The 26,306-nt window shown below is 53.7% G+C and overlaps 1 protein-coding gene across 3 annotated transcripts; it reads right to left on the bottom strand.

Moving 5' to 3' along the window:
- AIF1L (allograft inflammatory factor 1 like) lies at positions 48-25,792 on the bottom strand. Of its 3 annotated transcripts, XM_018055992.1 has the most exons (6): positions 25,639-25,792; positions 25,350-25,411; positions 10,854-10,920; positions 8,353-8,394; positions 6,339-6,501; positions 48-2,822 (listed from the first exon to the last, which is right to left on the bottom strand). In XM_018055992.1, the coding sequence occupies exons 1-6, from the start codon at positions 25,667-25,669 to the stop codon at positions 2,735-2,737; spliced, it is 453 nt and encodes a 150-aa protein (XP_017911481.1). In that variant the 5' UTR covers positions 25,670-25,792; the 3' UTR covers positions 48-2,734. The 3 variants fall into 3 exon arrangements, with proteins under 3 accessions (XP_017911481.1, XP_017911482.1, XP_017911483.1); XM_018055993.1 differs by lacking the exon at positions 25,350-25,411 and having other exon boundaries at positions 25,639-25,786; XM_018055994.1 differs by lacking the exons at positions 25,350-25,411; positions 25,639-25,792 and adding an exon at positions 11,088-11,166.

Genomic DNA, 26,306 nt, shown 5'->3' with positions numbered 1-26,306 from the left:
TTTCCTGAGTGTCGGAGCCATCGCCAGAATACACCAGTCAAGACGTGGATAAGTTTGTATGTTTTATTTCCAGTCTGTAGAGATGATATCCAGTATCACACACACTCACACGCACACACACACATACTGCATCCACCTGAACTTGCCCGACACACTCCTTCCTTTTGAATGGCAGGGACAAAGCCATACTTGGCAGTCCCCAAGTTGCTGGTTACATTAGTTAGATTTGGTCTTTCAGAAAGAAGGCAGCTGACTTCTAAGAAGCTGAGCCCTTAGCCAAAGAAGTAAGAGTCCTATAGCTAATAACCACAGTCTGAAATACATGCAGACCTCCCTTTTCAGGAACCACTCTTGAGACTCTCTCCCTTCAGGAGCTGCATTCCAAGAAATGATGAAGGAACTGGTGGGGTTTCCCAGGACACTCCCCATCCAATGAGAGAACCCTTTCCTGCTCTTTCGAAAAGCTGAAAACACAGCCACTTGCTCTCCTCCCTTAAAGAGGCTTCCTGCAATCTTGTAAAGTGTGTAACCACTGCACTAAGCCTAGATGGATCTGCCCTCTTGTCTGAGTAAGGTACAGATACACTATGATGAAAGGTCAAGGAAGGCATTTCCTTGCTCAAACGTCTCAGCCTGTCCCAGAAAGGAGAGGCAGTGGGAAGGGGAGGAGATAGACACTTGCTCAGCTAAGGATCTCGGGGGTGGGGGCAGGGAGGAGATGTGGGGGTGAGATTTTACATTTACAGGGAGGAATGTTTTGCTGGGGTTTAAACTTCAACTAGGCTCATGCATTTGAAGTACCTCCTTAGACTGAAGATCAGCCAGTCATGGCCGAATAATCTTGTTCCTGAACTGGTCAAGACCAGTGGATTAATCCAACCTGGCCATATCCCCACCCCCTACCTGCTCCACTTCCTCAAAAACTGTCGTCAAGTCAGCTCCTTGGGTCCTTGATTATGGGTCAAAGGAGCCACGGGGAGCTCACACTGGCTCCAGCCTCCAACAGCCCCCAGACCTTCCCACTTGAAGTTTTTCAAAGTCTTCTGCAGGACTCTTGCCCAGTCTTGGGCCCAGTTAGGCCCCTAGGATTGCAATGCAGTCACCTCATAGCTTCCTCTTTCCCAACATTCATCACCAGGGTCTGAATTCCCCACTAGACTCTAAGTCTGTCCTTTTCAGTACTGGCCGGTAACAGGTGCTTATAAACATGTGCAATGGATGAGTGCATCTAAGTCCTGAGTGGGCAGGGGAAGGGACTACAGAATACAGGTGGGGTCAAGGCTGACGGCCCTGCTGATCCTGCCTCAGAGGCACTAGGAAGGGTGAATTCTGGCCCAGGGCCCTCCCCGAGGGTTGACCTAGGAGACTGCCCCTCCCTGTCCCTTCCCTTGTTTTCATCACTGACTGAGGCCAGCCCAGAGCAGAGACGAGGCAGGGGCAGAGGGTATCTGAACACCCAGGCCCCAGTCCAGATCCCCCCATCTCCAGATAAACCCCTGACCTTGGACAAGGCACTTAATCCCTGTGGGTCACCACAGTTTTGTCACCTGTGAACTGAGAGGCCTGCCCCAGCTAACCCGCAGGGTGGCTCAGGGCTCTAAAACTCTAGTCCGTAATAAAAAACACAGGTGACCCTGATCCAATTCCCAGGCTCAAGGTTTTGAGTGATTTGGAAACAGAGAGATGAATCAGAGAGACAGTGGGCACAGCACATGTCAGGACAAAGTGGGGTGGGGGTGGGGGCTTAAAGCTTATAATAGGTTGTCAATAAATATCTGTTGAGTGGCTGAGTGAATGAATGAGAACGAATGAATGAGTGGTGTACGGAAGGTGTGAAGGCAAAAGAGGAAGCAGAGTCAGGTTTCAAGCAGATCAGGCAACCTATTTCTCAGCTCCTGGCTTAACAGTGGGGTGCTGCCTCTCTTTGCCATGAGCACTGAAGTCCTTGCCCGCCTACCCCATCGCCCTCAACATCCTCCCTGAAAGGTGGGACTAGACTGAGCTGAATCCCTCCCCAAGGCCCCAGGATCCCCTCCACCTCTGAAGCCCCAGCAAGGGTCAGGGGGTGCTGCAGCCTCCTTCTGAGCTGCCTGTAAAGGTGTGGCCGGGGGCAAGATTAGAGGATTCCTCTGGAAACTTCTGGAAGGGCTCACATTGCCAAGCCCCTCTCCTCGTCTCCTTCTGTCACCTCACTGAGAATAAGACAAGGCGTGGACGGGGGGAGACCAGCCAGGGAAGTGGGACCCTGAGTGGCCACATCCTAGCATACCCAAGATCCCTGTCTGAGGAAACCCTAACGAGACCTTACAGCCTTATCCCAACCCCAGGGTCTTCTAAAAGTGGGCTGAGGTCTTCACCAGGGCCAGGCCAGGATGCCAGGACTCAGCTCAGAGACCTGGAAGGACAAAGAGTGCCAGCTTCACGTGTGGGAATCACAGGCTCTGGTCTCCCTGTCCCGGCCCTGTTCCGTCTGGTTTTTGGTTTAATGTCAGCCCTTCTGCACAGGGAGGGGAGACGCAAGGAAAAAGAGAGGGAGGCGATCTGGACTCCCCAACCCAGGGCCCCTTTAAGGCAGATCATTTGTGCTATACAAAGAGATCACTGATTCTGCTGAAGAAAAAACAAACACACGACGACCAAACAAAACGAATAAGAGGTCACAGTGAGTCACGAAGGGTGAGGTCAGGAGGGAGGAAGAGAGTGGGGAGGGCGAGGCAGGTCCAGGCAGGGATCCTCAGGGCAGGCTGGCGATGTCTCTCTCTGGAGGGGGCCCGACTGGCTTGGGGCTGCCCTCATTGGCTTTTCCTTCAAACATCATGACTCTGGTTTGGAAGTGGTGAGAAAAAAAAAAAAAGAAAACAACACAAAACAGGATTAGAACTCTTTTCCTCGTCCAGGGAAAGATCATCCCGGCCCTCACATCTGCAGGGACCACCACAGAATGCCTTTGCATCCTCTCTCCAGCGGGATTTCCCCAGAAGCCTCTGCAGGCAGATGGTCCCATTTTACAGAGGAGAACACTGAGGTGCCAAGGGGCAATGTGACTCAGAGCCACACAGGCAGAATGAGATTCCAGACCTCAGACTTCTGGGTCATGTGCCTCCCCCAACCACGCTGCCTGGAGGAGGCAGGGCTAGTGTGCGCTGTGGGTCTGCTCAAAACCCAGATCTTCAAAAATCTCCCACTGCTCTGACAGTAAAGTCTGGGGAGCAGAGGGTGGGGGTTCAAGGTATAGCCTCAGGAAGGAATCCCAGCCCTACTCCTTCCCAGCTGGTGCCACAAGCAAGACACTCAACACATGCTCAGTGTTTCCAACTAAATGTGATGATGCCAAAACCGCTCACATCCTGGAGCTGTTCCAAGCGACAGTGTTCTCCTCCCTCTGGTCTCCCTCCCTGGGTAGGCTCCTTCAGGCCCCTGGCTCTGAATCCCATCCAAGCTTCAATCGTCCACAAAGGGCCTCTGAGCACCAGACCTGCACAGCCAGCTCCCTCCTCAACCTCTCCCCTTGTGTGTCTAGGGGCACTTCCAAGTCAATACATCAAAACTGAGCTCAAGTCCCACCTGCCCCCTGCTCTTCTCTCAAAGCAAACTGCACCATCACTCAGTCAGCTCAGAACCCAGACCTTACAACCATCAGACTCCTTGTTTTCCTTTAAACCTGGAAGCAACCCTGCCAGCTCTAACTCCAAGATCACCCCCAACTCCAACAGCCCCTGCCCACCTGCACTTCAGCCCCTCCAGGCTGAGCACCTCATTTCTTACTTGCACAAGCGTGTGAGTCTCCTAACAACCTGCCTGCAGCCACTCTTCCTCCAGTGCAGTCAGGGAGACCTTTTAAAAGTCAGCTCCGTGGGACTTCCCTAGTGGTGCAGTGGATGAGAATCCGCCTGCCAATGTGGGGGAATGCGAGTTCATTCCCTGGTCTGGGAAGATTCCACAGGCTGCAGGGCTACTATGCCTGGGCTCCACAACTACTGAGCCTGTGCTCTGGAGCCCATGAGCTGCAACTCCTGAGCCTGCATGGTGCAACTGCTGAAGCCTGTGTGCTCTAGGGCCCAAGAGCTGCAACTGCTGAAGCCCGCGTGCCTCAAGCCTGTGCTCTGCAACAAAAGAAGCCACTGCAATGAGAAGCCCGCACACTGCAACGAAGAGTAGCCCCCACTCACTGCAGCTGGAGAAAGCCTGCATGCAGCAACGAAGACCCAGCACAGCCAAAAATAAATAAGCAAATGATGCTAAATCAACCGTGGACGACAAGGCCCCACATCGTCTGGCCCCTGCCCATCTCTGCAGACTCACCCTTCACTCAGTGTCCTCCAGGCACACAGGCCTTGTTAGGCTTTATGCTATTCCTTGAGCATCAAAGCACGGCTGTGCCACAGGGCCTTTGCACGTGCAGCTTCCCCCACCTCATCTGTTCACATCCCCCTCACGCAGGGCCCTGGTCAAATGTCACCTCGCTGAGATCCTCCCTCTCCACTACCCCGCCTCTTTCTAGTCCTCTTGCCCACTTTATTTTTCTGTGTGCTGCCCTATTGCAACCTGCTGTTTGGGGTTTTTGCCTTGTTTTTGTCTGTCTCCTGTCATTAGAATGTAAGTAATTCATGGGTCCCCAGCACCAAGCATAATTCCTGGCACAGAGGTGGTGCTCAATAAATATTTACTGAATTCATAAATGACAAATCTAAGGAGTCAACGTGCAGACTGGGGCCCAATACAGAGCAAATATCCACTGAATCTTAGGTGTCATTTTAATAGCATCATCACTCCTATTGCTACCACCTAGCCATTCAGGTGCGGTGTGATCTCACCTATATGGTCTTCCCACCATACCTCCCGATCATCCCGCCCCCCACTAAACGCTCTGACCAGCCTGAAACCCATGGGCTCATGAGCAGGTCACTCAGCTTTACTCTTTGTAAAGTGAGACAGGTATATTTTACATTAGTACATTTGAAGTTAACCTTACACAAACACACCACTGTACATAAAACAGATAAACAACAAGGATTTACTGTATAGCAAAGAGAACTATATTCAATATTTCATAATAACCCCTAATGGAAAAGAATCTGAAAATATATACATACATACTGGGCTTCCAAGATGGCACCAGTGGTAAAGAAACCGCCTGCCAATGCAGGAGACCCAAGAGATGTGGGTTCAATCCTTGGGTTGGGAAGATTCCCTGGAGGAGGGCACAGCAACCCACTCCAGTGTTCTTGCCTGGAGAATCCCATGGTCAGAGGAGCCTGGTCGGCTACAGTCCACAGGGTTCCAAAGCGACACGACTGAAGTGACTTAACATGCATGCATGCACGCACATGTATAACTGAATCACTTTGCTATAAACCTGAAACTTACTCAATATCATAAATCAACTGTTTCAATGTTTTTTAATTAATCTTATAAAATCCAAGCAAGGGTCCTTTACAGTCTGAACAAATACTGTGGGACTCTCCAAGGAATTTCTCTGCTGCTCTCCAGTGGGGAAGTACATGCAAACTGGGATTTTGGTTACCACACACTAGGCGCTTGCCATCAGCCAGGTGCTGGACTCCTCATATGTATTAGCTCATTAACCCTCAGGACAACACTTCATGCAAGATACATAAGATCATCTCTATCTTACAGGTGAAGGAACTGAGGCTCAGGGGCCAAAAGTAATATTCCCAAAGTCATTTCAGTAGCAAGAAGTAGCGTCAAGAGGAACTTCCCTGGTGGTCCAATGGTTAAGAATCTATCTTCCAGGATAGGGGATATAGGTTCAATCCCTGGTCGGGGAACTAAGAGCCACATGCCGTGGTGTGATGAAGCCTGCATGCCACAACTAGAGAAGCAACAAAGGACTCTTGTGCCGCAACAAAGACCCACTGTAGCCAAAAAAAATTTTTTTAAAGAAGCAGAATTGGGAAAAAAAAAAAAAAGAAACAGCATCAAGATTGAACACTACCTACCTTTTGAGCTGGTTTTTGCTCTAGATTATGCTCACAACAATCTGTGGAGTAGCAGAGTCATTTTACAAAGGAGGAAGCTGAGGGTCAGAAGGTCTCAGCTGTGCAGTTATCATCATCGTCATCACCATCACCGTTGCCGCTTACCAAGCCCTGATTTCGCTAGGTTCTGCTATGGGCTCATTTTGCGGGCAAGGTACTTATTAATGGGACCATTTGATAGATGAGACATCAGGTTCAGCGAAGTTAAGAACCTTGCCCAGTGAGTCAGAGAAATAAATTACCTCCTGGCCGGGGACTGGCTCAGGTGCCGAGCCAGGAACCTCTCCACACACGGTGACTCTGCCTCCGGAGACCCCAGGAGAGGCAGGAGGTACTCACAGCTTAAGGACCGCCGAGCGTTTCCCCAGCATCATATTCACGAAGTCTCGGTAGGAGATGGTGTCGCTGACCCCGCCTGTCACCTCCGAGATCATCTTCTTCATCTCCAAGTGGGTCTTGGGGACCCCAAGCTTCTCCATCATCCTCTTCAAAGACATTAGATCTGCCAGAGGAGAAGCAGATCTGTTAAGTGGGGACAGGCTGCCGGGCCAAGTTGGGAAGCTCCCAGGCGGCACCCCATGCCCAGAAGCCCAGCAGGATGGCCCCTCCCTGGAGACTGCAGGCAATGACTTTTCTCCTCTTGGGAGAATAAGCCCATCACACCCTCCCTGCCCTCTTCAGAGGCAGTATGGACTAGGGGTTAGGGACATGGGCTTCTAAAGTCAGGCAGATTTGGGTTGGAATCCAGCTCTGCTATTCTTGGCTGTGGGATGTGGGGCAAACTCCTTAACCTCTCTGAACCTCCTGCCATCAGTGATCAAATAGTCAATGGGATCGTGTGGAGTGAGGATGCACAGGATGCCCCTGACACACAGCTCTCTTCATTCTATTTTTTCCCTGCGGCTGCCTGAGGTTCGGGTGACCGTGAGTCCACTGCTCCAGCCACCCGGGAAATCGACTCCAGCAAAGTGGGATCAGAGAGTCGGCCTGACCCATGCATCAGAAATCGCTTCCCCGGGTGCTGGCTGCCAGCTTCTCCCCGACCTGCCTCTCCCACCCCACAGTCCCAGGCTCCACCTTGCTGGAAGGGAGAAGGGGCCCAGAACAGCCTACAGAGCAAGAAAGCCAACAAATGAACCAAATTCAAGAAAAACAAGGGAGGCACCCCGAGGAGCTGCTGCCTCTGACCTCCTGGCTCCCAAGATCTGAGGCAATTTCCTTCGGATTGTTCCATGAACAATGGGTCAGCAAACAGCGGAGTGGGGGTAGGGCGGGGGCCAATTTTAGGGCCGGGGGAGGGGTGGACCAGCTCCCCAGAGAGGCAGGGTGGGCCGCACTGATGTCAAACCGAGGTGCCAGGATGTCCAGGACATTTCAATGAAAGCTGGACAACGCTCTACAGGAAGGAGTGAACCGTTCCCCCACGCTGTGGGCCAAACTAAATTGGCAAGACCTTTCCGGATGGCAACTTGGCAAGATGCTTCAAAAGCCTTTAACCCAGAATGCCTAATTCCTGAGATTTACTCTAAAGAAATAATCAGCAGTGTGGACAGGGATTGACGTACAAAGACGTCCTTCATGGGATTATCCGTAAGACTTAAAACCAGACATCGTCTGACAGAGCGATGCTAAGGTGTCGGGTGAATAAATTATAGTCCATCCCCACAATGGAATATTATGCAGCCATTAATTATAGTTCAAAAAAGTGAATCATATGTCAAAATACAAACAATATATTATTTTTTAAAAAAGGCTCTAAAGCGGTATAAAACTGCTTGTGATTAGCACAAAGAATGGAAGGAAGCTATTGGGGTTGGGGTTGTGGTGATGTATTTTGGGAGGTGGGGTTGTGGTGACGTATTTTGTCCCTGTGCTTTGCGGTGATTTCCAAACCATTTTATAGTGATGATGTATTAATTTAATAACCCCCTATTTTTAAAGAGGTTTCCCTGGCGGTTCAGATGGTAAAGAATCTGCCTGCAATGCAGGAGACCCGGCTTCAATCCCTGGGTGGGGAAGATCCCCTGGAGAAGGGAATGACAACCCACTCCAGTATTCTTGTCTGGAGAATCCCATGGACAAAGGAGCCTGGCAGGCTACAGTCCATGGGGTCGCAAAGAGTCAGACGTGACTGAATGACGAACACTTTCACATTTCATTTTTAAAGAAAACAGGATAAAAATATTCAAAAAGGAGAAAAACGAGAGAAGACAGAGGAGGAGGAGAAATGCTGGAAGGAGGGTTCACTGGGAAACCACAGGCTGGTGAGGCAGGAGGACTCTCTGACCTGCCACCCCCGACCCATCAAACTGCCTCCCCTCCCCCAGCCCAGCACCCCTGGGGTCTCACTTACCAATCTCGCCCTCATTGTTCAGGTCAAACTCCATGTACTTCTCTGGAAATCACAGAGCAAAAACTGGCATTAGCAGGGCCCCAGTGACTCCCCTGGGGGGTAACTGGCTGGGTCTTTAGGGAGCCCACACCAGCCTCCTCACCCCACTTGGGGGGCTCGATGCCAAGTCCTGCCATTTCAGCTGTTGTCTCTGGAGAAAGGGCTCACCCCACTGCACCTTTTGACAGCAGGCGAGGTGGAGAAAGATGCCCAGGGTCCACTCTGACCCTCTGCCAACATGGGCAGCTGCTTTCCCCCAGACCCCCAGCAGTGCGGGCTGGCCGCATCCCAACCGTCTGTGAAGAGACTGAAATAAATACCCAGCCCCGGGGAGGCGGATCTGCAGGATTTGGGAAGCAGATCTTGGGGGCAGGAATTGGTGGGTTCAGAGCATCTCAGGTGATTCAGATGGGCAGCTGGGTGAGAGAACCTCCAAGCTAAGAAGTCCCCACAGTTCTGATCTTTTGTAGGCGGCTCATGGGTTTCACTGAGAACCTGATGCTCTCTTAGGACAAATGCTCATGCAGCTGCCCTTGACCACAAAGTGCCATGTACAGTGCCCCGGGGTCCCCGGACACTCCCTGCAAACCTCGCTACAGACTTGGAGTTCGACCTCCTGGATCAAGGGGTCGGAAGAATGAGCCTGGTATCTCCTAAGAAGGCAGTGTGTGCAGGGAAGTCCTGTGGCCTTGGGCAGGTCGCCCCTGCCACAGGAGGGCAGAACCTTCGGGGTCTCTTCTGCACTGAGCAGCCAGCATGAGACAGCCAAGATCCTCCCAGTGACCTGCAAGGCCCCGTGACCTTCACAAGCGTCTGCCCTCCAGACTCCAGGCCTGCCTCTCCCCTTCAATGTCCCCCATCCCACCCTGCTCCCCGCAGCAGCATGTTACGGCTCCTGGCCCATCTCCCACATGCTCCTGCTTTAGCCTGGCCACCCCTCTGCCTGGAATGTCCCTCCAGGAATTCTCAGGGCCTTTCCTTTTGCTTTCAGGGGTCTCCAGCCTTTCTAACTGGGCCCCGTCACCCCCACAAAGCACCTACTATCATCTGACACCCTTTCTACTCCCTTGCTCTCTCTTCACCACCCTTCCCCCACGAGGACACGGGCTCCTTTGGCCAGGGGGCCGCCCTGTGTGTGTGTTCCTTGTGCCCCCCAGGTCCCAAATGGCCTGGTGCCTAGTAGGACTCATTTGCAGATAAAATGAGTGAGTGATTTAAAACTTCCACATTCCCTTCACTTCCGAGGTATCTTCCTGTGGTCCCAGGATGGACCCCATCCTACATCCCAATGAGGACCAGGAGCGTGGAGCCCCCTGGGACCTCTATCCCTCCTCTCAGAGCCACCTCTGAAGAGTGACCCTGTTAGTATTCAGGGAGAAGGAAAGAGACTGGCCGCTCTGCATTGGCACAGGGAAGGGAGGGGCAGAAGGACCTGCCAGGGCGGGAGTGTCTGTCTTCTACTTCTTTGCCTTCTTTCTTCCTTTTTTCTTTCTTTATGATGTAAAAAGCACCAATTGTGTAATGGTTAAGAGCAGAGGCTTTGGAGTAAGACCAATACGGGTTCAAGCTCCAACTCTGCCAGTAGTGAGCTGTGTGACCCCAGGCAAATGACACCACCTCTCTGAGCCTGAGTTTCTTCATCTGCACCATCTCCTCGCGGCTTGGATTGGGCTGAGGCGGGGCGATCTGCAACCCTGAGCACAAGGTCAGCGCTCAGCACACGCTCAGCCGTTGGTGTCCTGCCTCAAGGACGGCTGAGCTGTAAGCGGTCCGAGGAGCACTGGCCAGCTCTCTGCCCTGGAGCAGTGAGGATGCCCACAGTGCCAAGTTCGAGTGGTCCCCCAGAGCGCCCAGGGCTCCCACACCCAGAGTGCATCTCCTGGGCACCAAAGGTGGGTCTGTCCGGCTCCTTCTGTGCACAGCTCCTCTCCTTTCAAGCTGCTGGCTGGGAACCAAGCACCAGGGCCCAGAACAGAGGGACCTTTCTGCCGCCCCCGCCCCGCGCGGGCTCCTGGGCCCTGTTTTCTTTTCATCCTGTGCTGCTGGGGATTCAATGGGCAGAAACTCTGCCCCCTGCCCCACTGTGGCGACACAAACGTCCATTCTCCGCAGGGGCTCCCGAGACGCTCCACCGCGGAGGAGGGGAGGCAAGCGCGGCGACAAAGAGCTGATTGTGTCCTGGGGCCCCGGGAGCGAGCAGGGTGGGCCTGGGCAGCAGCGGGCAGGAGCCAACCTGAGCCACGCTGGGCAGCGGAGGGGAGAGAGGGCCAGGGCGGGCCCGGGGCCTGCGGGCGAGGGGTGTCCCCGGGGCTGGACACCCTGTCTCACAGTCTGCCTGGAAGTGGGGTGTTTTGGATGAAACCGGGGTGCAGCCTGGCTCTATGGGTGAGGAACGCTATGTGTGAGAGCAAGGGGGGCCACCCAGCTCTCCTGGGGATGGGGGGCAGCCAGCCCCAGCTCACCTTTAAAGGCTGCGAGCTTTTCCGGCAGGTTCTCTTCATCACTGAACTTTTGGTCGCAGAGGAACTCCTATGGAGGAAGAGGACAGCGGGGAGCAGGCGGTCAGCAGGCAAAGCTCACCAACACACAGGCCCCCTGCCCGGTGCCGCCCTTCCCGCCAGGTGGCTGGGCTTGGCCGGACTGGGAGGGAGGCTTCGGGGTTTATCTTGGCCTCCTGTCAACCCTCAGGGGCAGACCTGCACAGTCCAGCCCGTGGGTAGGAAGTTTGTTTAGCAGCTGGCGGTGAGGCCCAGTGGTTCTGCTCTGGAAGACAAAGCACCTTCAGTCAGCCTCTGAAGTAGGGGCACAGGGACCTGGGCTTCCCCTCTGGGCACCCAGGAAGCTTCAAGTTCCACAAAGCCGTGAGCTGCAAAGGCAAATCACGTGGTTCCAGCATGCACTCCTTAAGTAGGCGATCCTGAGCCAATTGACCCCTCTTTGAATCTCTCTCGCTTTATCTGCCAAATGGGTATAACTATCGGAGATCCAACCAATCCATTCTGAAGGAGATCAGCCCTGGGATTTCTTTGGAAGGAATGATGCTAAAGCTGAAACTCCAGTACTTTGGCCACCTCATGCGAAGAGTTGACTCATTGGAAAAGACTCTGATGCTGGGAGGGATTGGGGGCAGGAGGAGAAGGGGACGACAGAGGATGAGATGGCTGGATGGCATCACGGACTCGATGGACGTGAGTCTGAGTGAACTCCGGGAGTTGGTGATGGACAGGGAGGCCTGGCGTGCTGCGATTCATGGGGTCGCAAAGAGTTGGACACGACTGAGTGACTGAACTGAACTGAACTGATCGTCAACTTCTTCTTGTCTGCGAATCCAAGGAGAGTATCTATATGAATCTTGGCAGCTCAATAAACAATAGCTGTTATGTTATTATTATTATTACTCTCTCTCCAGAAGTCATTTACCCTCCCACCTGTGTCCTCATCTGTAAAACAGGGTCTGCCTTCCCCTCAGACGCTTCAAGAAACTCAACTGAGCCCTTTCAGAACCAGATGGGGTTGAAGGGAGATGGAGCAGGATTAAATAACAGTCCCAGAATGAAGCACCTGCCCACACATTCACTCTGGATCTCCCAGTGAGCCCAGAAGGTAGCTATAATTACTATTCTCATTTTACAGATGTGGAAACTGAGGCTCACAGAGCCAGAGCTTCAGCTCAGTTCTGTCTGACTTAAAGCATGCACCTTTAATCCCAACACTTAAAAATGGGCAGTGAGCAGGGTATTCATCTGACTTTAAAACAAAAACTAACAGTTAGCACCTGCTAGGCTGGGCACAGTGGCAGGTGTCTTACTTGCAACTGAAAGTGTTAGTTGTCCAGTCATGTCCAACTCTTTGTGACCCCATGGCCTGTAACCCGCCAGGCTCCTCTGTCCATGAGATTCTCCAGACAAGAATACTGGAGTGGGTTGCCGTTGCCTTCTCCAGGGGATCTTCCTGACCCGGGGATCGAACTCAGGTCTCCTGTGTCTTACCTCCCTTGTTGCTCATCTTCAAGTGGCCCTGGAACCTGCATTCAGAGGAGGAAGCAGAGGGTGCGCTCCCATCGTGGCACCAGCGTTTGCAGAATTTCCCCTCCACTTCCCTGGACCTTGCTTTTCTCACTGAGCTGCATGGACATGCCTGTGACTCCACCCTTTCATTATTTCAACAGCTTTTGAGGGACCACAGGGTACACTGCTCTGTTCTAGGTATCCTGGGAGCAGGGGAGACCAAGGAGGGTAACACAAGGTCCTTATCGTAAAATTACAGGAAGTCCCTGTTTAACATGACGTTAGAGGACCTCCCTGGCAGTCCAGTGGTTAAGACTCCACGCGTCCATGCAGAGGGCTCGGGTTCCATCCCTGTTCGAACCCGTGCCATGCAGTGTGGCCAAAAACATTAAAATAAAGTAAAATGTTAAATATTATCTAGGCCTAACTAATACACAGTTTGAAGCTCCGCTCTGCTCTTCCCTAATCCAATTTCTCCCCCTTCCCAGAGGTAATCACGATACTGAACTTGGGTTTCTACCATTCTCTTGAATGTTTTTCCTGTTATGACTAGGCCAACTACTATTGAAAAATACATCTTACAAATTAATTTGGAGGAGTTTACAAAATTCTAATTTAAAATTTTGGAACGTCCCATATAAATATATACTTGTAGTTCAACGAATGATCTTTAAGTGAAAAGAAAAAATTATCTGGGCCAATCATGCAACCTGTTTCTGATAATTCCTGCCATCATTTCCTGCTAAATGATGAACAAGTCTATACTCACACATCTCCTAGGACAGGGAACTCACTACCTCTCCAGCCAGTCTTTGTAAATGCAATGTAGAATGGGAGAATGACAAGCACCTTGGTTAGGATAAAGCTCTCTGGGTTTGGATCTCAGCCTCCTCCTTACTGGCTGCTAAATGGGCGCACAGGTGCCCACCTCCTCAGGCACCTACACCTCAGTGGAGACAACCCTCTGTGGGTAGTCAGCACCAGGCTCAAACGTCCCTGCTCAGAAAACAAGAGGTACAACTCTGTGTGGGGCAGCATCTGATCCCTTCGAGGGTTCGAGTTCCTCCCTACTAACTCAGAACCCTTTGACAGAGTAGGAGGCACCCCCCTCCACCGCCACCGCCCTGCCAATGTGGCTTCTCTCACTGGGTCAGGGGGCCTCTGATTGCTCCTTTGCTTTCAGCAGACACTATGCGATCCCACTCAGTTCTCACAGCCACCGTTACTTGAGTTTGCAGGTCAGAATAGGACCAAGGTGGTCAATATATTACACGTCCAAGGTACCCAGGCAAGGTGAAAGCTCAAGGTTGGTTTGGAACCCGCATCTATCGGACCCCAGGGCCCGTGGCTCCAGCAGCTGAGCAGGTAGGGGGCAGCCCCGGGGCCCATGGGGTCCAGCTGGCTCAGCCGCAGCCTCACTCGGAGCCTCATTACCACGCACCACGCACAGCCTTGCCTGCACTTGGCTCCGCTGAGCTGGAACCTTCCCCTGCAGCCTGGGAGACTGCCCTCCTGTCGGCTGGCTCTGTCTGTCCATCCCTTCCTCTTGGCTTCTTCTCGTAGCTCTAGCTCTTCTCCTCTGCACCCCTACCCCCCACCCCCCCGCCGACCAAGAGCAGGACAATTAAGTCTTGTCTGTGACCCTGTGCCAACCAGGCACCTCCTGGGGTCACAGATGCCACATCTGTCTGGCGGAGGTACAAACCAGCCAGGGCTTCCCAGCCTTTGGGGTAAAGCAGAAACATTAAAAAAAAAAATAGGGGGAAATGCGAATATAGGGCGTCCAAGATTTTATTTTGCCAAGTCGAGTCTTTAAACAATGACCATTGACGGTTGCCATGAGTTCAGAAAAGGATATTTCATAAGAGAAGGAAGTTCACAATCTCTGAATTTTTAAGTGGAATCCATTTAGGCTACTCACCATACTGCCTGTGACCCCTTCACTTGATCATGTTAGGAAGCACAAGAGCACAGGCAAAGCCCAACATCTGAGATCCTCTGGGGAGAGACCTGGGGGCCCTCTGAACTCCCCTGTTCTTTCTGGTTGACCAGAAATCCTGTACCATCCTGGAGCCTGTCTGTAATGTATGTTGACCACCTCTGAAACAGGAGGGAAGGGGGGGGGGGGGATGACTTTAAAAGAATGATACAGCCTGAGTACGCAACACAGACTGATTAGAACCAAACAGGTCCAAGACAGTGGCCGAGGGGACCTCCACTAGACCGGGAGCCTCAGCTTTAAAGGGCAAAAAGTGGGCGGTGGCCCAGTTCCTGGAAATCCCCACCCCTTCCCCCAAATAGCTGAAATATTCCTCCCACTTATTAGCCTACGAAATTACCCAGCTCTATAAAAACTGACAACCCTGTACCGTGCCGAAGCTCTCGCTCTCTGAGATGGCCCACACTCTCTGTGGAGTGTTTCTAAGTAAATCCACTTCTTACCTATCACTTCGTCTCTCATTGAATTCTTTCTGTGATGAGACATGGAGAACCTGAGCTTCATTAAGTCCTGAGACCAAGTGTGTGATCTTAGTTAAAAGACTGTGGGTTCAAGACCCACTCTGAGTTTCAAGGTTTCACCTCTACGGATTCCAGACGGATGGGGGTCAAGGGGTAGGACTCCATCCCAGGGCTTGGAGACAAATCAGACCTGAAGGCAAGAGCTCAGCCTGAACTGCGGGGTGCTTAATAGCCACACCCCTCTCTGGACCTGACCCTGGGCCTGGCTCTCAGCAGGCAGCCCTAGGTGTCCAAGACTATTGTCTGTTCACTGATAAAGCCAATTTCCTCCTTAGCACTGATCACCATCTAACATGCTATTTCACTTCTGCCCTCTACATCCCAGCTCTCACCCCCAGAGTGGGTGCCTCAGCAATCCTGCCTCCTTTCTCTGCTTCCCCCATGCCAGGTGTGCTCCCACCACGGGATGGCAGCTGTGTCCCCTGCCTGGAGTGCACATAGCTGCATGTCACCTCCTTCTGGTCTTTACTCAACTGTCACCCTCTCAATGCCACACAGCCTCCTGGAGACCCCACCCCACTTCCGATCCACCTTAAGATAACACTTTGCATTCCACGGTGAGTTATCTCTTAACACGACTTACAGTGTAATTGCTTATTGAGGGTGTTGTCCATTAGCTGTCTGCCCCTGCTGGGTTCTACTCTATAGGTGCTCAGTCAATACTGGGTTGGCCAAAAAGTGGTTTTCCTATAATAAAACCTAAATGAACTTTTTGGCCAATATTTGCAGGAAGTGTCAATGAACTGAGACTCAGGAAGGATAAACAACTTGCTCATCAAGGTAATCTTTTCATACTGTTCATGAGGTTCTCAAGGCAAGAATGCTACAGTGGTTTGCCATTCCCTTCTCCAGCTATGAGAAACCTAGACAGCATATTAAAAAGCAGAGCCATCACTTTCCCAACAAAGGTCTGTCTAGTCAAAGCTACGGTTTTTTCAGTAGTCATGTATGGATGTGAGAGTTGGACCATAAAGAAGGCTGAGCACCAAAGAACTGATGCTTTTGAACTATGGTGTTGGACCCTTGACAGTCCCTTGGACTGCAAGGAGATCCAACCAGTCCATCCTAAGGGAGATCAGTCTTGGGTGTTCATTGGAAGGACTGATGCTGAAGCTGAACTCCAATACTTTGGCCACTTGATGCGAAAAGCCGACTCATTGGAAAAGACCCTGATGCTGGGAAAGATTGAGGGCAGGAGGAGAAAGGCGACAGAGGATGAGATGGGTGTATGGCATCGACTCAATGGACATGAGTTTGAGCAAACCCTGGGAGATGGTGGAGGACAGGGAAGCCTCGAATGCTGCAGTCTGTGGGCTCGCAGTCGGACACGACTGAACAACATCAAGGCAGCACAGCTGGCAAGTGGCTGAGCTGGGATGAAACTCCACAGCAGAGGCTCGGGTTCCCTCCCTGAGCAGAGGTGAGGAGCAGAAGGAAGGAAGTGGCAGTGGGTGCTGGAAGAATGCTATGAGAAGGTAGGTTCTTGGTAACAGGTTCTAGGAGGATGTGTTTACTGTCTCTGCCCCACGGATGCCTAGCACCTGGCAATTCTTAACATATAGTAGGTGCTCAATTAATGTGAGCACTGAGTGAACAGGGAGGACTGCATTCAGCCCAGGAAGACTTTCTCCACCCTCCCTCCTGAAATGGAAAAGGCAGCTTTGCAAAAGCATGTTTATGCACATGACAGAGGCTGGAGAGGACTGAGACTGGAACGACATTTTCCCTCAGTGATAAATGCTTGAGCCATAGGGCAACTATGGGCGGGAGAAGCAGCTGACCTGTTTATGGGCGGGTGGGCCCATAAACTGCTGACCTCGGGCTTGGGGCAGCTGTGTGGACCATGCCTTTGGCAAGGGCATGGGGAGGCGGAAAGGCGGGAGGCAGGAACAGGTCTATTGGCTGGGCTGCCAGCTCCCACCCCACCTCGGAGCTTTGGATTCCTGGTCCCTGCTCATGCACAGCCCACAGCTTCCTCCCTCCAGACTCCTCCCCCTACATCCTTGCCCAGCCTCAGGGCACAGCCATGCCCACTGGGCGGGTGCCTTCTCCAGACCCCAGCAGCCCCTGCCCTAGCTCTGGGCCCCCAGGTGGAGGAGATGGAACTAGAAGGTCACCTTAGATGTTTGAAGAAAAAGAAAGAAACTGGAGGAGGAAATGGCAGCCCACTCCAGTATTCTTGCCTGGAGAATTTCCATGGACAGAGGAGCCTGGAGGGCTGTAGTTCATGGGGTCACAAGAGTCAGACACAATTGAGCGACTAAACCACCACCGCCAAAAACAGAAACAAGAGGGCGAGCTGGAGTCAGAATGCCTAGGTTTGAACGCACTGAGTGCCGCGGGGAAATGACTTCATTTGTCTGGGCCTCAGTTTCCTCATCTCTGCATGCTCCGTCACTCAGTCGTGTTCAACTCTTTGTGACCCCAAGGACTGAAGCCCACCAGGCTCCTCTGTCCACCCCATACAAGAATACTGGGGTAGGGTACCATTCTCTTCTCTGGGGGATCCTACCGACCCAGGGGTCAAACCCAAGTCTGCTTGGCAGGTGAATTCTTTATCACTGTGCCACCTGGGAAGGAGAAAAATAGTTACCTCATAGGCTTGTCCTGAGTATTACAGTAGGTAGGTAAATATACCTAAAGTGCTTAACTCAGCGCCTGGCACTTGGTAAACGTTAAATTAATGTTAGCAATTTATTATTATCCTGGCATGCTGCAGTTCATGGGGTTGCACGATTTAGTTACTGAACAACAATTTATTATTATCATTTAACGTTTCTATACATTCAATCCACTTATAACCCCCAGCTCATCATCCAGACCATCATCAACTATTAAACAGATTAGGAAGGAAACCCCCTCCCCCAATTCAAGCCGGTTATAGTTGCCCTTTCCCTTCTCCGGGTGTCCTCATTTCCCAGATAAGACAACGGAAGTCCAGAGAGATTGCTCAGCTTACTCAAGATCACAGTGTTTTCACAATTCAAGGTCTATCTGCCTTCACCATCCCAGGTCCCTCCCTGCCCCTTACAAGGCCTGGCCACTGTTTCCGGGCAAAGAAGGTCAATACTGGGATTTGGGCAGTATTTCTTCTTGGGCAGCTACAGAAAGAGGTTACTCCAGAGGCCAGGGAACCACTCTATAGCCCTCTAGGGGGTTGAGAAGGGGTGTGTGTGCAGACGTTTCATTCTAGTCCCATCCCCCAATCCCACTCCCACTCCAACCCACTGTCCCCACAGACCAGTTTTTCAGGCTGCAGAAACTGCTGTCAGAGCATCCAGGTATGAGGAGTTCAGGGGCCCGCTGGGCTCTGAGAGTAGACAGTCTAGAGCCCTTGGGGGCTTGGTCAGTTCCTAACAAAGGACCAGGAAATGCAAGCTGGAAAGAGCCTGGGGTTGAAAACAAGAAGCCATGAGCCAGGAGGTCACTGCCCATGGCCTGGACTCCCAGAGGTGGCAGAGCTGCTCTGACATCCACCCAGTCACAGAATCCAGAAGGGACTCCTCAGAGATCCAGCTGGTCCTCTTTGTCAACACCTGGGGAAACTGAGGCCTCAGAGGGCAAGGTCTTGACCAAACCATCTTTCCTCCAGCAAGTGCAGGGCGTGCTCGGCATAGGGATGGGGAAGGGAGCTTGACTTGGATTGCTTGGGCTCAAATCCCAGTTCCAGCACTTACTAGCTCTGTGGCCCAGGGCAACTTGCTTTACAACTCTGGGCCTCAGTTTCCTCATCTGTGAAATGGAACCATAATAACAGAACCTCCTCACTGGGTTGGTATAAAGATTAAATGAGTGAACAGTATAGAAAAATCCTCACTTCTAGTATACTTACTGTATATATGCTTAGTCACTCAGTCATGTCTGATTCTTTGTGAACATCATGGACTGTGGCCCCCCCAGGCTCCTCCGTCCATGAGATTCTCCAGGTAAGAATACTGGAGTGGGTTGCCATTCCCTTCTCCAGGGGTTCTTTCTGACCCAGGGACTGAACCTGGGTCTCCTGCATTGCAGGCAGATTCTTTACTGTCTGAGCCACCAGGGAAGCCCAGTATATTTACTAAAGGTTAGCAGTTATCACTGTGTGTTTGGATCACCCAAACTCAAGCCACACCAAGAGAGTGTATAGCGGAAGGGCAGAGAAGAGGCCCACCCACGACTCTGTCTCACATTGTGCCATCAAGTCCTCCTGGTGAGCCTTGACCCCTGGTCACTCCTCCTCCTCCAGGGCAAACTTGGCTTTGTCCTTGGATACCAGGCTGAGCTGGTAGTAATGGGCCATCCACAGAGGACAAAGTGCGCCCATCTCAGACCCCAGGGATGGTGCCCGCAGCTACTGCCTCTCTTGGTCATCTATACTCTGACACACACCAGTCTCCCCCTGAGAGCTCATGCCCAGAAGGGGCTGTTTCCTGAACCAGCAGGGGTTGGCAGCCCCAGGATGCTGTGTCCTGGCCTCCTGATCCTCGCCATCTGCCTGTCCCACCCCCGGACCCCATGTAACTCCCTTTCTGGGCTGGTACCTCTAGCACTTGCTCCCGGATGCTTGCTCCCGGCCCTCCAGGCATGTCTTTATGTATTAGCTGCAGCAGAATTTTAGGGCAGGCAGATATCACCATCTTGGAGGCCATCCAAGGGGCCGGTGGCCGAAGGCCTGGGAGAAAACCCCAAGGACAGGTGGCACCATGCCTGGCCCTGTGGCCTCTGACGCAGCCCACAGGCTCTTAAAGGGCCAGAGCCAGGTCACGGATGCCTGGCCTGGGGCCTGGCATGTAGCAGGTGCCTGTAATGTGCACCCGCGAGGACAACAGGCTCACATTCCCCACGGCGGCTCTGGGGCCTCATCCGGACACAGTGTGCTCGCCAATAGACAGGGCAGCTGGAGAAAAACACCCCACCACCTGCCCGAATGAAGCAGACTCTGCAGAAATTCCATCTCCGGCTTTCTGTGATGTGGCCACACTAAGGTCGAGAGGGGCAGGACCTGCAGGGACACTGAATCCTCAGAGGCTCACGTGGTTGCTTATCACCATCTCCCTTATAATATATTAAGGAAGAGCAAGAGATACGGGTGCCCGGGGATGCCAGCTGGGCATTCACCTGGGCAGGGGACAGGGTAGCACTGCCAGTCCACAGGACAAGAGACACACCTGTGCAGTGCCAGGCCAGGGCTCAGAGGCCTCCCGCTGCTGGGGGAGGGGCCAGGGAGAAGCACCCCCCGGGGCAGAGCTACCCGGCCTGCTGTGCCCAGTTCCTGGCGCAGGTGGCACGTGGGCTCTGACTAACCATCAGGCACCAAAATGCTACAGGGAATGCCGAGTGCCCTTCATTCGACCCTGGAGGGCTGAGAGGGCGGGATGGTAGCCAGAGATCCTTATCCACGTAAGCAAGAGAGGCCTGTGTCATAGTGAGGCCACAGCCACCTGGTGGACAGGGGCCAGGCCGAGCCATGGGCAGCGTTGGGAGACAGAATCCCGGCTCTGTCACTTCCTGGCTGGGTGGCTTTGGGCAGGTGACTTCACCTGGCTGAGCCTCTGTTTCCTCATCTCTAACCTGGGTGGCCAAGTAATCCTTGTCTCACGAGGATGTTTACAGACTCTTGCTGGGCATCCACCTCATCCGGCGTTCCACTGAGAGGAGTCAGTGAGATGAGGCGCGCTAAGCACCAGGCCTGGAGCGAAAGCACAATGCAAGCTACTTTGTAAATAAGCCTCTGGCCTCTGGCCGGTGCAAGCCGCAGCTCTCACCACCTCCCAGGCTCCTCCTGCTCCATCCCATGGCTAAGGGCACTCTGAGGGGCACCCGCCCAGTCCTGTAGCTTCCCTTGGTTCCTGCAAGAAGCTGGAGAGAATCTGTCCTGTTGCCATATAAGGCCGGGTCTGGCTGACCCAGGGTCACCTGTCATGCCATCAGGGTGCGGGGAATGTCAGCTATGTAGGGGGGTAGGAGGTCCTGCTGGCTCCAGTGATGCAGAGAATGCGCACGCGCAAGCACACACATACAGATACACACACACAGACATACACACACAGGCACACACAGAGACACACACACAGACACACACAGACACACACACAGTCATACACACACAGACACAGACACACACACAGACACACACAGAGACATACACACACAGAGACACACACAGAGACACAGACACACACAGACACACACACAGACACATACACACACAGACACACACATAGACATACACACAGAGGTATACACAGACACAAACACACACACAGAGACATACACACAGACACACACAGAGACACACACAGAGACATACACACACACAGACACACACATAGGCACACACACATACACAGACAGACACACATACACAGACACACACATAGACATACACACAGAGATATACACAGACACAGACACATACACACAGAGACATACACACATACACACACAGACACACACACAGACACACACAGACACAGACACACAGATATACACACACACACACAGAGACGTACACACAGAGACACACACACAGACACACACAGACACACACAGACACACACAGAGACATACACACACACAGACACACACACACATAGGCACACACACATACACAGACACACATACACAGACACACACATAGACATACACACAGAGATATACACAGACACAGACACATACACACATACACACACACATACATACACACACACAGACACAGACACACAGATATATACACACACACAGAGACGTACACACAGAGACACACACACATACACACACAGACACACAGATATACACAGACACACAGACACACACACACACAGAGACGTACACACACAGACACACACACACACAGATATACACAGACACAGCGTGGGGATGCCCACAGGGGAGCCCCAGCCAAGCTCAGAGATGGAGAGGAAAGGCTGGGGTCAAGTGTGGCCACTTGTGTGTGTGTGCATGCTCAGTTGCTTCTGCTGTGTCCGGACTGTCGCCGCCAGGCTCCTCTGTCCATGGGATTGTCCAGGCAAGAATATTGGAGTGGATTGCCATTCCCTCCTCCAGGGGATCTTCCCAATCCAGGGACTGAACCCGAGTCTCCTGCATTCCAGGCAGATTCTTTACCCTCTGAGCCACCTGGGGAGCCTCATGTGGCTGTTTAAACCCAGGTAGTATATTCGGCCCCTCTGAATCTCGCCTCATGCAATATGGGAACAGACACTCACAGGGTTGGAGTGAGGACCCAGTAAGATAATGTCCCAAGCATGCCTGGCATACTTCCCAGCACATGCCAAGTGCGCAGAAAATGACAGCAAAAGCTAGAGTGAAACCTCAAAAAGTGCATTTTCATACAGCTCTACAGGGACCTCTGGGTCCACCCAAATCTCCTTCTCTTTTGACTCCTGAATCCCTTATCATAACAATAGCCAAGACTGAGCTACCCTGCTGCCCTCTGGAAACTGGCCCATCCCAGGGAGGAGAAAGGCCACAGGGAAACTGTTGGCCCAGAGAAGCCCCCAGAGCTCGTCGCCAGGCCAGGCTCTGCCCCAGGCAGCAGGCACAGCAATGCCCAAACACATACAGTGAGTCATGAAGCTCTGACCTTCATGCCTTCCAGCTTCCAAAGGGCCACCGGGCAGCTGCTCAGCCCAGCACCCCAAAAACCCCACTTCAGTGGAGCAATGAAGCTACACCCCAAAAGCAGGCAATCTGGGCTGCCAATAGTGGTCCCTGACTCATTGGAAAAGACCCTGATTGGGGGATAGACTGAGGACAAGAGGTGAAGGGGGTGACAGAGGAGGAGACTGCTGGATAGCATCATAGACTCAAGGGACATGAATTTGAGCAAAACTCTGGGAGACAGTGAAGGAGAGGGAAGCTTGGCGTGCTGCCATCCATGGGGTCATAAAGAGTGAGACACAACTGAGCGACTGAACAACAAGAATCCATCCACGCTAGGGAACCTCCACTGCGGCCATGGCCATGTGCGAAATGGCCGCAGACCTTCAGACGCAGTGACTCCCCGAGAGTCTGCAAGGAGCTTCAGCCTGATCATCTCTAGTGACAGTCGCTGTAGGGACCTGGAACAGAGCAGGCATCTCTGCTCCCAGTTGAGGAAGGGGAAGATAAGATTCTGCCAGACAAAGGGGTCTGGTTCAGGATGGACAGCCAGCCTATCTCAGACCTTGCCCCTGGTTTCCACTCCTGCACCTTGTAGTCCAAACAAACCAATGATAACAATCAAGACAGCAGGCAGCTCTCCTGTGTACTCTACATAGATTATCTCAGCTGAAAAATCACAACAAACATATTACCATTATCTCAAGAGGCTTGCCCAAGGTCACAGAGCCAGTGAACACCCCCCTCCACCCATGACTCTCAACTATGGTGGGACAAACTTGCTGCTGTGGTAGGGAACAGCTCAAGCTTCTAGTTTCATCCTGGTGCCTCCTTCCTTGGGAGCCCAGAGCCTAGATCCCAGCAGCCCAGCCTGGGCTCCCACAGTGGATCTCAGAATAGCATCCAGGCAGGGAAAGGACACTAGACCAGAAGTTCTGCCACTGGCCTCTGTGAAGCCTTGGCGAGTGGCTTGCCCTCTCTGGGCGCAGGGGTCCCAAGGTGGTTAGACATAGCTCTCTCGTGTTCACCATCTCCAATCTCAGTGCTGTCCAGACTGGCCCCTGAGAGCCACAGTCCCTCCCTTTCCTGAGCCAAGTCAGCACACCTCCCAGAACAGCCCTGTAGCCTCACCCCCACCCCATGTAGTCGCCCCATCCCCCACGGGCAGGGTTGGCATGGAAAGTCCCACATACTCTCAGCTCCGCTGGTCTGTCCAACTATAGTCACCTCTCTCCCATCTCCAGCTGTCTCTGGCTCGGGGTCCTCTGGCTGTGGGTGGATTCAACTGGCTTGGAACCCAGCCGGCTGAGTGGCCCAGGGGGCTGTATGAGGTCAGGGTTCCAGGCTCCCGTCCAGAGGGCAAAAGCAGCCAACACCAAGGCTGGGCCAGCTGAGATGGGACCTGGGAGGGAGCCCAGCAGCCTGGACCCCTGAGAGTCCCAGCCAGACGTCCAGGTCCTGACATCCAGCTGCGCTCAAGAAGGCACCAAGAGGCCAGGCGTAGGATGATGACAAGGGGGCCAGAGTTTAACCTGGTGGGACCCTGGGGTCTCCAGAGCCCTCCAAGGGTTTCCTACTGGTGGAGTGAAACCAGGCAGGCTGCCTAGTTCTAGACAGTCCATGGAAATCAGACTGCAAGCCCCGGGTGAGAGTTAATACAACATTTGTGCCACAGCCCTCGGACCCTCCTCCACACGGCCTCCCCCCAGGGCCCCGCGGACCCTCACCGCTGTCCACTTGGGACTCTGAGCCGCACTTGGATCTTGGATGCCCAGCAGCCCAAGGGAACCAGCAGGGGAAATGTCCAGCCTTGTTTCAGTGGGCATGACTCTGCCACCAGCTAGAAACCTGGGACATCCTCCTTAAGAAGTCATCTGAATATCACCCATGGAGGTCTTCTCTCCTGCCGGGCCAGGTGCTGGACCAATCACAAGACGTTCCTTCCCTTACTGAGCCCTTTGGGGGACCCAGGCTCTGCGAGGAGAGGTCCTTGCTACGGACCGCAGAACTGGTACATGGTGGAGACCAGATCTGAGCCCAGGGCTTGTGGTGCGGCCTTGAGGTTCTGACCAATCCGAGCAGGCCCAACAGTTTTCCCTTTCTTCCAGAGTTTAAATGTAGTCTTTAAGCAAAGGTCTAAAACGTCCCATTGTGTGTCTGGCAAGAGCCGGAAGGATTTCTTTATAGAAATCCACCAGGACCAGGATGAAAAGCATCAAGTATCTAAGGCAACCTTTCCTAAAAGCGCTGGAGTGAGAAGGAGTTGTGGGAGTGGGGGAGCCAGCCAGGAGGCCAACATTTTCTGGGGGGCGAGATCACTGGCCTGTGAGTCTGGAGCCCGGGGTCCTAACAGCAGCCTGACCCAGACTTGCTGTGCCACCTTGGGCCGCTCCCTCACCTCTCTGAGCCTCTCTTCCCTCCCCCGATGTAAAACAGGGGACAACTCAGACATCGGGGGGCCCTTCCAGTGCCAAGTCCCTGCGCCAGATCCCAGGCCAGCTCCGGGGGGCCCAGGGCGGGTGAACTGGGCTGGCATCAGAGCTCCAGAGAGGGCCCCACCTCCCTAGTCTGAGAGGGACAACTTGCAACCCGAGACCAGAGGGAGGTGGAGGGGCTGGAGGGGGACCTACCTGGAGGCGCGGAGACAGGGCTGGAGGGAGGAAATTGGGGAAAGCCCGGGAGAAGGAGGGGGGTTGATTTTGCAGCCAGCACAGCCTCGCAGACGGAGGTGGGACCCACCCCAAGGGGCGCTGGGAGATCTGGGGGCGACTGGCACGCTGCCCTGGGGGGCAGCGTGGAGCTGGAAAAGCGAAGGCAGCGGCGCGCGCTTACCCGGTTGATCTCGGCCAGCCTCCTCTCCTGCCGGGCTTTGAGCAAACCGAAGGCTTTCCCTCCTGGAGGAGACAAAGAGGCGGCCGGGGAAGCCGGGGGGTCTCTCTCCGGGCCGCGCGCCCTCGGCCCGCGCCCACTCCCCGCGCGCCGCAGACCCCACCGAGCGCCCCGCGCGCACAGGTGGCGGGCGGGGGCCACCAGGCGCGGGCCGGGGGGGTGGCGGAGGCGCGGGCCGGCGGGCAGGGGGCGGGGCAGGGGCGCGGGCCGGCGGGGGCACCGCGATGCCTACCTTGGAACCTGTTGCTGAGCGCGACCGACATGGTGAGCACACGGCTCCCGCCGGCTCGGGGCTTCGCGGCCGCCAGCGAGGGACGAGGAGGAGGGGCGGGCGCCTGGTCCGAGCTCGCGCGGCGTGTGGCGGCGGGACCGAGGGGCGGAGGGATGGCGCGGGCGGCGGGACACTCCCCTCCCCCCTCCCTCCCCGCCCGGCCCGCCCCGCTTCCCCTCCCCTCTGCTCCCCGCCGCCGGCATCAAAGCGGCTATTATGCGGGACGCCGAGCCCGCCGGCCGGCCCCTCTGCTGGAGGACGCGGAAAATGCTCCGTGCGGGGGCCTCCCCGGAGCGCCTCCCTCTCGCTTCGTCCCCGGGACCTCTTCCAGTCCGTTCCCGTTCAGGCCGCGGTTTACCGTTGAACGGACCGGGACGACCTTAGTACTCACTTCGTGGAATGACTCTGAGGATCCATCCAGTGCAGGTCCCAGTTGCCGGGAGTTGAACTCTCGCCTTTTGCGCAGCACGTACTTTCAGAAAGGCAGGCCCAACGTTCCCAAACTTTCCTCTTAACTCTTGAAAGATGTACACGCTTGTAGCTTGCTGAGAAAACGCATAACGACAAAGCGTCTCTCGGGTATCACCAACACTTGAAATCAATTAGAACGAGTTGGTGTTTTGTTTATA

Source organism: Capra hircus, chromosome 11 (assembly GCF_001704415.2).
Source record: "Capra hircus breed San Clemente chromosome 11, ASM170441v1, whole genome shotgun sequence".
In the NCBI taxonomy this organism is placed as follows: domain Eukaryota; kingdom Metazoa; phylum Chordata; class Mammalia; order Artiodactyla; family Bovidae; genus Capra; species Capra hircus.
This window is presented reverse-complemented; position numbering and strand designations above follow the sequence as displayed.

Bases quoted from the DNA above. Each gene is read 5' to 3' on its own strand.
- AIF1L (XM_018055992.1), bottom strand. From the start codon at position 25,669: ATGTCGGTCGCGCTCAGCAACAGGTTCCAAG. The intron at 8,395-10,853 runs GTGAGCTGGGGC...TGTGATTTCCAG, and splicing joins AAAGCTCGCAGCCTTTAAAG to AGAAGTACATGGAGTTTGAC. The intron at 6,502-8,352 runs GTAAGTGAGACC...CTCCTCTGGCAG, and splicing joins GAACAATGAGGGCGAGATTG to ATCTAATGTCTTTGAAGAGG.